Below are 13,163 nucleotides of genomic sequence, written 5' to 3'. Positions count from 1 at the left end.
GGTTGGCTAGGGTGAATGAGGAGGACACAATTCACAACTGGGCAACATAATTATAAATATTTTTGTATGACTTGGTTTTAGTCAAAAATATTGGGGTGCAGGAAGACCTGGAGAGATGGCTCAGTAGTTAAAGAGAACTTGGTGTTCTTTAGCAGAGGACCTGGCGATTCCCAGGACCCCCATGGTGACATAAAAGCCACCATAACTCCAATTCTAGTGCCCTCATCTGGCCTTCATGGGCACCAGCTATGCATGTGGTATGTTTCCATACATGCAGTCAAAACATTCATACACATAAAAATAAATCAATAAAAAAATCTGGCTAGTATGATGATCCATGCCCATAACCCCAGCACTTGGGAGGCTAAGAAAAGATCATGAATTAAAAAAGGCACGAGCTACTTAGCAAGACCCCAACTAAACATTCAAACACAAACAACAAAACTTCACCACCACTACCTCCCCTGAAAATACATTTGTTGAAAATTATACTGAATACTTCTCCTGAGAACTCTTTCGCAGCCTTTCCATGTTAGTTCACTTCAGAACCTTTCAGCCTTTTGCAACATGGAAGACTTATAGCCCACCTACTCTACATACACATAACTCCCCAATGTCCTGAACCTGTCCATAAAGTCAATATTTCTGGGGAACTGTCCTAGTTGACCACATCCTCCATGAGGCTGTTAGGGTGCCACTTCTGGTTAGTTAAGCACCAAGATAAATTTTAAATTCAAATTAAAGTTGTAGATCAGTTGAGAGCACATTATCACAGATAATCAATAACTGACTGAGCATAAAAGACCATGTAATATGCTTTGCCAATATAAAATGAATACCTCTTAATATATAGCTTCTCTAAAGTTGGGTATTTCCTTTTCTTTTTTCCAAGACTAGGTTCTTAGAACTAGTCACAGTGAACTTTTAGTTAAAAGCCTTATGTCCCATCATTACAATATTGTGGCCATTTTCAGGGATCTTAAAATTAAAAGACTTGTATTGTCTTTAAAGTATTAAAAGACTTTGTAATGTAGCATCACCATGGCAAACTTTTTCTAAATGTCTGCAGAAATGTTCAGGTAAACAAACTGGCTGGCTTAGCTGGGTATTTCTTATCTATCTCTGAAATCCTCCTTCCAATTCAAGCCCTTTCTCCAGCCGTTTGCCAATTGTTTGGCACTTGGTAAATAACATTCAAGGATGTAAAATGCCATTCTTAAAAGGCTGTGCCAAACTTTCAGCTAGAGGAGTGTGTTACTTATTAACCTACCATAACTACAGTAAGGTCAACACTAAGACTTTAATGATTTGGCTTCTATCTATTTTTATCTATCTTGGTCAAGATAATTTCTACACCTTTCAGCATCAACACCCAGCCTTTAGGCTAAGCACCTGTGCATATAATTCAGTTAAGTTTAAACTCTTCTGGCCTGGAAAGTTATGTTTATTGACAGACCATAAACTCTTCAGAGGCAGGCATTCATCTTAGGTATTTCCAACTCTGAGTAAGTACAATACTTGGTCCTGCTTAAGACTGTTTAAGAAAGAAAGAGAGAGAGAGAGAGAGAGAGAACATTAGCATAACTCTAAGTCCTTACTTATGTTTCTGAGATAGCATCATCACAACTTAGAGACAATCCTCAGTTTTAGCAATGACTTAAATTTTAAAAGTTATCTAGAGCTAGATTCCAGTGAAAGGAAACATGGATTTAAGAACTGGGGAGAAATTCTCCCCACAATTTAGGAAGATTATCAGTATGCAGTTTCAGAAGCACATGCCTACCTGTTTCATAGAAATCCAGTGTTACACATCAGCACTAAGAACAGCTGAATCAGTGGATTTTCCTAGCTTCAGTTACATTCTGACTATACAGAGGAAACCAACCTAAGTCTAAACAGCCTCAGTGGCTCTAAATATTCAGCTCAAATTTAGTCTGTCAAAGCTGGCTTCTCCCATCTTCTATTTTTTGAGAAAGGGTTGCTCTGTGTAGACCCAGATGTCCTGGAACTCACGCTGTAGACCAGGCTAGCCTTCCCCTCACGGAGACCTGCTTGCCTCTGCCTCCAGAGTGGTGGGATTAAAAGTGTGTGCCACCACTGCCCAGCCACAAAGTGATGCCATTGTCATTCCCTGGTACCCAAACGGGCTAAGTTTCATGAGAGTCACAACCTTTCCACTTTTGCAGTCCCTACAGACCCAGAGTTTAAAATGTTTCCAGCCTTTTCTATTATCAATTGCACAGCTACCAAATTAATATTATATTCCTTTAGATCAGTGGTTCAAAATGCTAGATAATTTTGTTGCCCCCTTAAGTTCTGGCAAAAATCTCAAGGCATTTCTGGTTGTCACAATTGTGCGGAAAGCATCTAGGATGTGGGAAGACAGGAATGCAGCTAAACATTCTATAGGGCCACCAAGTCATCTGGGCTAAATTTAAAAGGCTTTTGAGTATGTTTCCTTACTCGAAGAATGGAGTTAGGGATCTACCTTAAAGGGCCTGCAGAAGATTCAGTCACTTACTGCATCACATTTTTTGATGCGTGTATTTTCACACTATTTTTTTTAAAGGTGCTAACTTTCCCTTTAAAACGTCAGAATTATCAGGCTCAGAAGGCTAGAAAGGAGGCAAATAATGGGAACAGAAGTGTCCCTCCACCGAAGACTCTAATTAACATTACTGAAGTGTTTTCTGGGACCGGATAAATTATATGTCAACAATATAAACAAGGTTGCTGAGCCATGGTCAGAACAAGTGTTGTCTGCTTGGGAGGATGTTAATGTCATTATCAAAAAATGCAGCAGGGTAGAGTTAGAAAATTGTAGGGTGATGAGCCTGTCATTTAAAAAGAAAAAGTCTGCATGAAGATGCGTATGCACCTAGAAGTGCACACACCCAATATCAAGGAATCAGGTTCAGCACCCGGGCCTTTTTTCATTGACAGAACTAATTTGGGAACGCTGTAGATGGGGCACATCTATAATGTTAGGAGTCTTGTGGAAACAGAGTGTGTGGACAATGACAATTAGGCCAATTTGTAATCGCTGGATTAACTGCACCAAAAACTGTCTGACCCAACACCACCACGGAGACATATGTGGGGACATCTGTACTCATTCTTACCTACCTTGTGTTCTCAAAGACCCAACTTCTTCAGTCATTTCTCCATTCTAGCAGATTACTTTCATGCAATTTCAAAGTCTCCCCACCTGCTCCTACTCCACCCTATTATGCTCCAAAACTTTGAACCCGTTTCTCTGCTAACCTGGAGTCAACCTGGAGTTGATCCGCAAGTGGAGGTCACTTCCTGGCCATCAAATAGCCATCGTTCCCGACCGTCTATAAAAAACGGTCAAATCCATGTCATTTTTACTTTATAAATTCTGCGTTGCATTCAAGCCAAAACAGAACAATAACAACAGCACATAGTACAGGAAAAGGATGTCTGGCTTAGTAGCAGCAGAAACAAAAAACGGTAATCACAGGAAATTCAGAATGAGTCAACTGTGTGAGGCCTTAAAACTAATGTGATTTTAGAAGATGCACCAGAAATCCGATCAAATTCTGGGTCCCTGGAGAGAACTCTGTCCCAAGGATGGTATTTTGCTAACTCATCCTTGCCTGAGGTGCAACCTGCTGTCCCTGGAACAGTGTGCTTAAGGACCGGCCTCCCGACAATGAATACGGTGAAATGATTTCATCTGAACGCATTACTGTCCAAACACAATGGGCGCGTGTGATCGCCCTCCAGGTGTCGGGAGCGCCCAGCAAGCCCAGGTTTCCCGAGTCGAGGTTTTGATATATTCAGAGACGCCTCGTCAAAGTGAAGACACCAGAGAGCCAGCAAGCCTTCGCTTTAGGCTGGTGAGAAGCAATGCGACCCTGGAGTGCGCCGGGGAAGAATCTCCCTCCGCTCCCACACAGGCACCACTTAGCCAACTTTGGGAGATGGTGAAGCGACCTTAGGCGACCCCGACGATCAGGGAATCTGGAGACCTTTTGAATCGGGAGGACCTTCCTCCGGCGGAGGTCCTTTGCTACTCCCCTGGCGAGGCCGCTTCCCGGCCTTCTCACTCCCCACCCCCACCCCGAGGGGAAAGCTCCGAGCCAGTGGGGGCACGCACTTCCCTCTCCACGCCACCCGGGAAACCAGCAGGCTCGCCCCTGCCCCGGAGAGCGGCCCTGCGCCCGGCCTGCTCACCCGCGTGCGACATGGGCTCGGTGGCGTTCCCGTAGTGCTCCAGGTTGTAGACCACCACAGCCGAGGCGTTCCTCCGTGCCGCCGCCAGCACCTTGTCCTTGAAGGTGCAGCGGCCTCGGGCCACCAGCGCGATCCAGGGCGCGGCGCCCAGGCGGCCGGGCGCGAAGAAGCGCGTGTCGGGCGAGCAGCCCTCCTCGTCTCCGTCGGCGCGCGGAACGCCCACCAGGCCCTGCTTGTCCTCCCTGGGCGAGCTGTCGCCGAAGCGGCCGCTCTCGGACACGCTCCACACCGTCTGGTTCGACAGCGGGTCCACGTACTCGATGCCCACCACGGCCGAGTACCACTCGAGCGCCCCGCCGCCCACCCCGGGGGCGCACAAGGCCAGCGCCAGCAACGTCAGCGTGTCCCGGGCCCCCGCGCCAGCCGCGGGCCGCCGTCGCCGCGCAGCCATGGCCGCCCGGCCGGGCTGCCGAAGAAGAAGAGCTCGAGCGCCGAGCGACCCTGCACGCTCCAAGGCCTACCCGCAGCTCTGAGGAGGCGGCCGCCGCTCGCAAGAAACGGCCGTGGCGCGGCGGGGGCAGGTCCCGCGGCGCACGCGCACCTGGAGGGGCGTGAGCGTGAGGGCGCGGCGACGGAAGGGGTGGGGCCCCGCTCGCCCGCGGCCTCAAGGTGTGCGCAGGCGCGGGCTTCTGTGCCTCTGGGGCCGTGGGCGGCCGTGCTGGAGCTTGCAGATGCTAAAGGCGTCTTGTGTAACCGGACGTCTAGAGTCCCCAAGTCTGGGGAAATTTGTGTGGTTCGGGCAGGCAAGCGTGGGACTGCGGTTGTGTAAAATCTCTCAGAGGGTGGAGTTGCCTGCGCCAGGCACACAGCAAAGGCCTGGCTGTCTAAACCACTTCAAAACAAAACGAAACAAAGCCGCCCGCATGTTATCCGGATGCTTTTTGTTAACCGACTTTGGTTGATTCTTTGTTGCTCTTCTCTAAAGGGTTCCCGTCCACCCTTTTTGTTAGTTTATATGTAACGCGTAGGCTTCTATTTGCATGAAGACGAAGGTGCCACATCAATCAAAAGAGAAAAGGGAGGAAGATCTGTTTGAAAATAAATGTTAACTGATAAATAGTCCTATGACAACAGGGTGGGTAATTTTTTGTGTACCATGAAATGATCCTGAACACCCTTAACATGGTTAATCGCATGCATGATAACTCTTTTCTCTGGTAAAAACTTGGAGGGTTGGGTAGAACTGAGGTTTGTTTCGCTCCCTGGTAAAGCATCTCCCGAGATTGGAAAGTGTTTCTCCTTCCTTTGAAGAATATGAAGTCTTACTGGACCCCAATGGATATGTGAGATTTCTCCTTCCCGCTGAGGTGAGACATCCATCATACATATAAGAGCTACCAAATATCAAAATACATTTGAAAAACTTGGTCATATACAAGCTACTGAATATCAAAATACATTTAAACCTAACAATTGGGCACTTTTAAGAACTTAGCATAGTTATACACTGTCAGTCATTTCTCTGAAGACAACACGCACACACACACACACACACACACACACACACACACAGAGAGAGAGAGAGAGAGAGAAGAACATGCTGTGACAGACCTTCAGCTCATCTCCCAAGCCTGACTTAGCCACACTCACACTATCCTCTGGCTCGGAGGGGCCTCAGGTACCCTCACAGATCTCTGCCGAATGAGTTAAACCAGTTTCTTCTGAGAACCACGGACATAAAGGTGCCCTAAGTCTTTAATTAGACTGGCCTTCCAGCAGAGGCCTGCTTCTCTCCTGATGGAGCAACCGAGCTCCCGATTTCAAAACTCACTGTGTGGTTGTGCTTCTTCTGCTAAGTGTGATCCCTGTGAGATTCTTTCGTGTTTTTCTCCATTTTTAAGTAGTGTGAGCAAAAGGCCAAAAGTTCCCTTTGTGTGGCAATAAGCTGTGAGATTTGCGAAGTCATATTTTGTTCATCTCTTCATTTCCTCCAAGCAAACCACTAAGGGGCTGAAAAATGAAGTTTAGAGCTTTGATTTCGGGTTGACTCGTTTCTCTTCCTTCTCTGCACAGGGTCTATGATTACAGGAGACTGGTTGTTGCTGCGCAGACCATGTGTTTTCTGGCAGACCTTAAGCCCTCTCTTGCTTCTCTTTTGTCTCTTGGATTGCATCTGTGGTCTAAAACACAGCCTGAGCTCCAGCTGTGAGGAGCTTTGAGGTTGACTCTCTTCTCCCACTCCCATTACTAAAGTAACTTTTATTTTTGTTTTATGCATATGAGAGTTTTGCCTGCATGTCTATCTGTGCACCAATGCCCTTGGATATTCCTGAAACTGGAGCTGTAGACTGTTGCAAGCCAACATGTGGGTACTTGGAATTGACCCTAGGCTTTCTGGGAGAACAGTCAGTGCTCTTAACCTCTGAGCCATCTCCCCTGCCCCAGTAAAAGAATTTTTATTTATTATTTATTTATTTTGGTTTTTTGAGACAGGATTTCTCTGTAGTTTTGGAGCCTGTCCTGGAACTAGCTTTTGTAGACCAGGCTGTCCTCAAACTCACAGAAGTCTGCCTGTCTCTGCCTCCCAAGTGCTGGGATTAAAGGCATGTGCCACCACTGCCCGGGTGAAGGAATTTTTAGAAGCCAATAGGATTTTAAACTTAAGACCTTTCCTGTGTTTTAGACCCAGAATAAGGTTGTATGTTGTGGCCCAAGGAACAAGCTCTAGAACCCTTCTGACATGTCTCAGCCATGCAAATACTTGCAGTCCCCAGAACACATCATTGTGGTTTCATGCTGACACATTACTTCCTTCTTCCTGAATGACCTCCTCCTTCTGCCTTTTGTTCTGGCAAACACTACATTGGTCTTAAATTTTTAACCTCTTGGCTGTTTCTTCTGTAAAACCTGTCTTGGTTGCCTATAGGGTAGCATAAGCACTTTCTGTTTCCCATGGTACTTGAGCACAATATATACTCACATTGTTTTCATGCTACTGATGCTGATTTCCAAATAGGGTTTAGGGTCTTCCCAAGGGCCAGGATTACTTGGTTGCTCTTTCCACATGCCTATGTCAACCAGGAGTATAGGAAAGCTATTTATATGGACCAAACACTATTCTACAGTAAAGGACTCGTGATTAATCAAACACTTGCTCAAAAAAGTCAACTTGGCTAATGGGGCAGCACAACTTCTTGGTTTTTAACTTGTTCTATTTTTTCTGTTTCTGAGACAAAGTTTCTCTGTGCAGCTTTGGTTGTCCTGGAACTTGCGTTTAGACCAGGTTTTGGCCTCGAACTCACAAAGATCCTCCTGCCTCTGTCTCCAAAATGCTGGGATTAAAGGCGTGCGCCACCACTACCAGGCAGGTTTATACTTTTTCATCACCAGACCACGCCTCAGCTGGTTTTCCCTGCTGTGAAGCGCTACCACTGGCTCAAACTTCTGAGACCCTCCTTGTGTACTGACTGCCAAGTACCGCTCCACCTCCCTTTCCCCAGAAGGGCTAATAGGACTTATCACTAACACTTGTTTTTGGAGGGAAAGAACAGCGCTATCCTTACTTTTTAATCGTTTTAGTGTGGGACACTTCAAATAGTTCTGAGACTAGAGAAATAAACAAATGGAGCTCTCTGCACTCCTAACTCAGGTTCGAGAATGACCAGCACATGACCATCAGTTTTAGGTAGACATATAGCTAACTTTCTTTCTCTTCTATTACATTACTTTGAAGGATACTCCAAGGATCGTATTATTTTTTTTGTAATACTTTTACTATGCACTCATGACTATTGCTTTTTGTTCAGTTGATTGGATTTAGACTCGCTGTGGAAACACGCCTCTGGATCTGTGTAGGACATTTCCAGGAAGGTCTAACTGAAGATGTGAGTTAACTGACTGTGGGTGGGACCAGCCGGGACCCCAGAACGAATGGAAAAGGAGAAAGCAAACTGAAGAGTAGAATTCACCTCTCTCTGCTTCTTGTCTGCAGACGGAGTGTGACTGTCTCCTGCAGCTGATATCATTACTTCCTGTCCTTCACAGACTGCACCTTTGAACTGTGGGCCCAAAGAAACCCTTCGCGCCTCTTATAGCCTTTGTCAGGTCTTTTGTCACAACAACAAGGAAAGTGTCTGAACCAGAAGATTGGTACCAAGGGTGCGGTCTTTGCTGTGATGAGCCTGACCATGTGATCCCGACAGCCTTTGAAGCTTTGTGGGAGGAAGGCAGAAGAATTTGAAGCTCAGTAAAAATTCCAGAGTCCCTGGAACTCTGTAAGCTGAGCTCCGTGGGCCAGGTTGTGGGAGTCTGGAGAGCTAGGATGCTGAGAAAAGATGTTTCAGAAGGGAACAAAGACACTCAGGAATTGGGCTGGAGGCCATTTGTGCTACACTCCAACAAAGGGTCTGGCTTCATTCTGCCCAGCCCTTTGAATTTACGTGAGGCAGAATTCAAAAGCAATGGACCAATGAATGTTTGGTGGAAGAAATTTCAAGACAGCAAAGAAGTCAGGCTGGGGCAGGACTGCTGCGCAAGATGTTTAATTTAGAGCTACAGCGAGAGCAGCACGGCATAAAAAAAAATACGCAGTCTGGTGAGGAAAAACAAGAAATTTAGAGTTGTGGACAAGGAGGTTACAGACAACACATCTATTAATTGTTAACAAAGTTAGCAACATTAAAAAGAAACCTCACATTTTTCACAGAGACAATTGGAAAAGTGCGCTGTGGCAAGACCACATTTATCATCGAAAGCTCCAACTTGTGAAAATGTAGGTTAGTAGGAAGAAGAGACCCTATACTTAGGATGCCACCATAGCAGTCTCCTGCTTCAAAATGGTCACCTAGTACAGTGTTTCTCCAGGCCAGCCCTGAAGACACACAATTGTCACAGCAGCTGTGGCAGGCCACAAAGGAACCTTTAGATTCAGGACCCCCAGGACCAAGTGCTCAGCATCAAGGAGATTTGTTTGCCCCAACGGACAGAGGACAGGGAATAAGAGACAAAGACAGGAGATAGAGGATGAGGGAGAAGGGGAACGGACAAGGGGGGGGGTAAGGGTGTCTGTCCCAGAAGTAGAGACAAGCAACTGCCTCTGGATAGAGGAGACAGATGTGACCCACAGACAAAGGGTTAATAAAGGTAAAAGGGGAAACCTCTGTGTCAGGATAAAGTGTTTAATTTTAACTGGGCATGTTAATTAGGTGAGCCAAAGGGGACTTTTGATTGTTGGGCTTCATTACTTTGATAGCTGGAGCTTGGTAGTCAGCCTCAGGAGGAGGAAATGGCCAAATAATAGAATAGACCTTGATGGCTAGCTTTAAGAATGTAATCTAATGATTTTTAGCAAGGCAGAGGGAATGGGTGTGAAGGGCAAGGCCTGCCAGAGTCACGTGGCCGTGCTTGACTGACCAGAGTCCCCTCATAGGCTACATCTCAAGCTGATAGCAGACCTGGGCAATGTTGTCCATGTAGTATTTGCTTTATAGTCAAGAAATATACAAAGTAAGAGGGCTATAGTTGCTTAAACCAAGGTTCTGGACAAGACAATGGGACAAGACAATGTACAGTATGGCTAGATTCCCTGCAAGACCTGATAGTCTTAAAGCCAAGAAGATGGAAGCCTAAGTTGCAATGAAATCCAAGTGTCTTAGGGTTTCTATTTCTGGGAAGAGACTCCGTGACCACAGCAACTCTTTTAAAGGAAAACGTTGAATCCGGGTGACTCACTTACAGTTCAGAGGTTCAGGCCATTATCAACATGGTGGGACATGGTGGCATGCTGGCAGATATGATGCTGGAGAAAAGGCTGTTACATCTTGATCCATAAGCAAGAGGAAGTGAACTGTACTATACTGAGCATAGCTTGAGCATATGAGACCTCAAAGCCCACCTCCCAGTGACACACTCCCTCCAAGAAGGCCACACCTACTCCAACCAAGCCACATCTCCTAATGTGCTCCTCTCTTTGTGGGTCATTTTCTTTCAAACCACCACACCCAGGCTGCTGGGACTGTCAACAACATGGGATGTGAGCAGAAAAATTCTGCAGGCCCTTAGTGGAGCTACACCAAGAGAGAGGCTATGGTGGAGGATATGGTGGAAAGAGGCTTGTAGGAGTCAGAACTAGAGGATCTAAGATGACCAAGGCTATTGGAACCTGGATGATTCCATCATGAGCCCCACACAATGGACATGAGTCTTCAGGACTTAGTGTTTGCTTTGCTTGGTTTCAGTCTTGCTTTGTCCTGTCTTTGCCCTTATTCCTCCATTTTGGAGTAGGACTCTTTACTGTGTGCCATTATATGTTGAAAGTAGGTAACTTCTTTTTTTAAAAAAAATTACTGAGGTTTATAATTAAGAGATTGATTTGCATTTCAGAAGAGACTTCAGGCTATTTATATTATATTTATATTTACATTTATATACTTATTAATATTTTACATATATTTTAAGCATATTCTTTCTTTCCCTTAACTCCTTCCAGATCTTCTCTACCTCTCTGCCCACTCAACTTCATGATCTCGCTCTCTCTCTCTCCAAATAAAAACAAAAAAAAACTGAAAAACAAGGACAAAAAAAAAGCACACAAAAATATGGACTCTGTTTCGTGTTGACCAACTACTACTGGACATGAGGTCTATTCTGAAGTGGGGTTAATGTACCCAGTGACACTCCCTTGTGGAAAACTGGTTTTCTCTTTCCCAGCAGGCCTGAGTTGCAAGTATTTTCTTGTTTAAGGGTAGGGCTTTGTGTCTACATCTTTTTCTTGGTCCAGGGATTTTTGTCTGGTTAGACCTGTGCAGGTTTTGTGTGTGCTGTCACTGTTTCTGTTGTGTCTGGAAGTTTCCTTGGAGTCATCCATCAACTTTGATTCTTACAACCTTTATCCCTCCTCTTTTGCATAGCTCCCTGAGCCTTGAGGAAAAGGGTTTGATAAGAACATCACATTTAGGAGTGAGCACTCCAAAGCCTCTCATTCTCTGCACATTGTCCAGTCGTGGGTCTCTGTGTTAATTGGCATCCACTGCAAGAAAAAACTTCTCTGATGAGGATCAAGCAATGTTCTGATTTATGAGAATAGCAATATGCCATTAGGAGTCCTCTTAGCAAAATAATTGTGGTAGGTTTCCCCGAGGACCTATGACTTAAGTAGCTCAGGTTCTTGGTCACTTTGGCAGTGTCATGCATGGGTTCCCTCTCATGGAGTGGCCCTAAAATCAAATAGTAAGTGATTGCTAACTCCCATAACATCTGTGTCACTAGTCCACCCGTCCATCTTGGCTGGTGGACTCTCTGTTGGCAGGCAGGTTTTGTTGTAGGTCTCAGGGTTTGTAGTTGGGTGATACTGATGATAGCTTTTCTCCCCCAGTAGCAGGCAAAGAACCACAAATACTAGTCAGTAGGAGCGAAGCTTCTAGTTGGGCACCAGTTTGATTTCTCATTGTTCAAAGACACAAGTTAATCTTGTTTTCAGCAACAGGACCTTATTATCAGGTTGTGGAGAGTAACCAGTACCCTTGGGAATAGCCTGCGGTGTTTGGGGAAGAGGTCTATGGGACCCTTTGGCGAACTCAACTCAACACGATGTCCCCCATTCCTGGCACTACAGGTTTTACTTGGTGGCATAAGATATCTCGCTGGGGCATTGTCTCCCTAATTATATGGGATTTAAATCTCATTTAAATTTCTTTCATATGTGTATTTTTTTTAGGATACGTATACAGTAGTAGGTTTCCATATGGCTTTAGAAAAGACTTCTAGCACTAGTTTCTCTCTTCATGATCTCTCCTTTGCTACTCCCTTCCATCTTTCTCCCCATTTAATCCTCCCATTTTAGTTTCCCTCTATCTCTTTATAACACTATATTCTATTTCCCCTTCCTTGGAAGATTTCCTCCTTCCCTCTGGTCCCTTATTAGAAACCCAACCTCTGTGGTTCTTATGATTTAAACACACACATATCTAAAGCTCAAAAGCTGACATCAGCATATGAAAAAAAAATGCAGTATTTGTCTTTGGGCATCTGAGCTACCCCAGAGAGATTGTTTCTATCTATATCTATTTACCTGAAAATGCCTTAATTTTCCTTTTCTTTACAGCTAAATAATATTTCATTGTGTAAATGTACCACATTTTCATTATCCATTCATCAATTAAAAGGCATCTAAGCTGTTTCCAATTTCTGTCTCGTATGAATAGAGCAGTAATAAACATGGATGAGCAAGTATGTCTATATTAAGATGTGATGGTCTTTGTGTATATGACCAAGAGTAATATAGCTAGATCTAGTTCCAGCTTCCTGAGGAACCTCCACACTTATTTCCTTAGTGTCTGTACCAGTTTGCACTCCCATCAGCAAAAAGTAAGTGTTTCCCCTTCCTCCAAATCTTCGTCAGGCATATGCTGTCATCATTTGTTTTTATTGATCTTGGCCATTCTGACTGGAGTAAGATGAACTCCCAAAGCAGTTTTAGTTCACATTTTCTTGCTGGCTAAGGCTGTTGGACATTTTTTAAGTGTTTTTCATCCATTTGTGTTTTATCTTTTGAGAACTCTGTTTGGCTCTAAACCTCATTTTTAAATTGGACTATTTGTTTTCTTGTTGTTTGGTTGTTTTGTTCTTTACATGTTCTGGGTACCAACTCTCCGTGAGATGCATAATTAGTAAAAATTCCTCCCTCCACACCCCTGGCATTCTGTAGGCTGGTGCTTTGTTTGAATGCTGGCTGGTGTCCTCTGCTGTAACACGGAAACTCTTTAGCTTTGTGAGGCCTGGTTTATTATGTGTTGAACCTGTGCAAGTGGTGTCCTGTTCAGAAAGTCCTTCCTTATGCTAATAAGTTCGAACCTACCCTCACTTTCTCTTCTATCAATCTCACGGTATCTTATATTTTGTTGAGGTCCTTGATCTATTTGGAGTTGAGTTTTGTGCAGGGCGATAAATATGGATTTATTTGAATC

At 44.7% G+C, this 13,163-nt stretch overlaps 1 protein-coding gene across 5 annotated transcripts in view; it reads right to left on the bottom strand.

Annotated features, from left to right (window-relative positions):
- Positions 1-4,807, bottom strand: part of Rnf149 (ring finger protein 149) — a 31,026-nt gene extending 26,219 nt beyond the window's left edge. For 2 of the 5 annotated variants that reach the window (XR_005974612.1, XM_041655378.1), the window contains exon 1: positions 4,201-4,807. Coding sequence is in view for 3 of the 5 variants with exons in the window: in XM_041655378.1 (XP_041511312.1) it covers positions 4,201-4,651 (451 nt within the window). In the remaining 2 variants the exon portion in view is untranslated. The remainder of the gene's footprint in view (positions 1-4,200) is intronic. The other 3 variants (XM_041655380.1, XM_041655379.1, XR_005974613.1) reach the window with 2 other exon arrangements.
- Between the last annotated feature and the right edge of the window lie 8,356 nt (positions 4,808-13,163).

Source organism: Microtus oregoni, unplaced genomic scaffold (genome assembly GCF_018167655.1).
Source record: "Microtus oregoni isolate MIOR12 unplaced genomic scaffold, Mior012 000007F_ref0000211, whole genome shotgun sequence".
Taxonomy (NCBI): domain Eukaryota; kingdom Metazoa; phylum Chordata; class Mammalia; order Rodentia; family Cricetidae; genus Microtus; species Microtus oregoni.
Note: the sequence above shows the minus strand (reverse complement) of the source record. Positions and strands in the feature narration are given on the sequence as shown.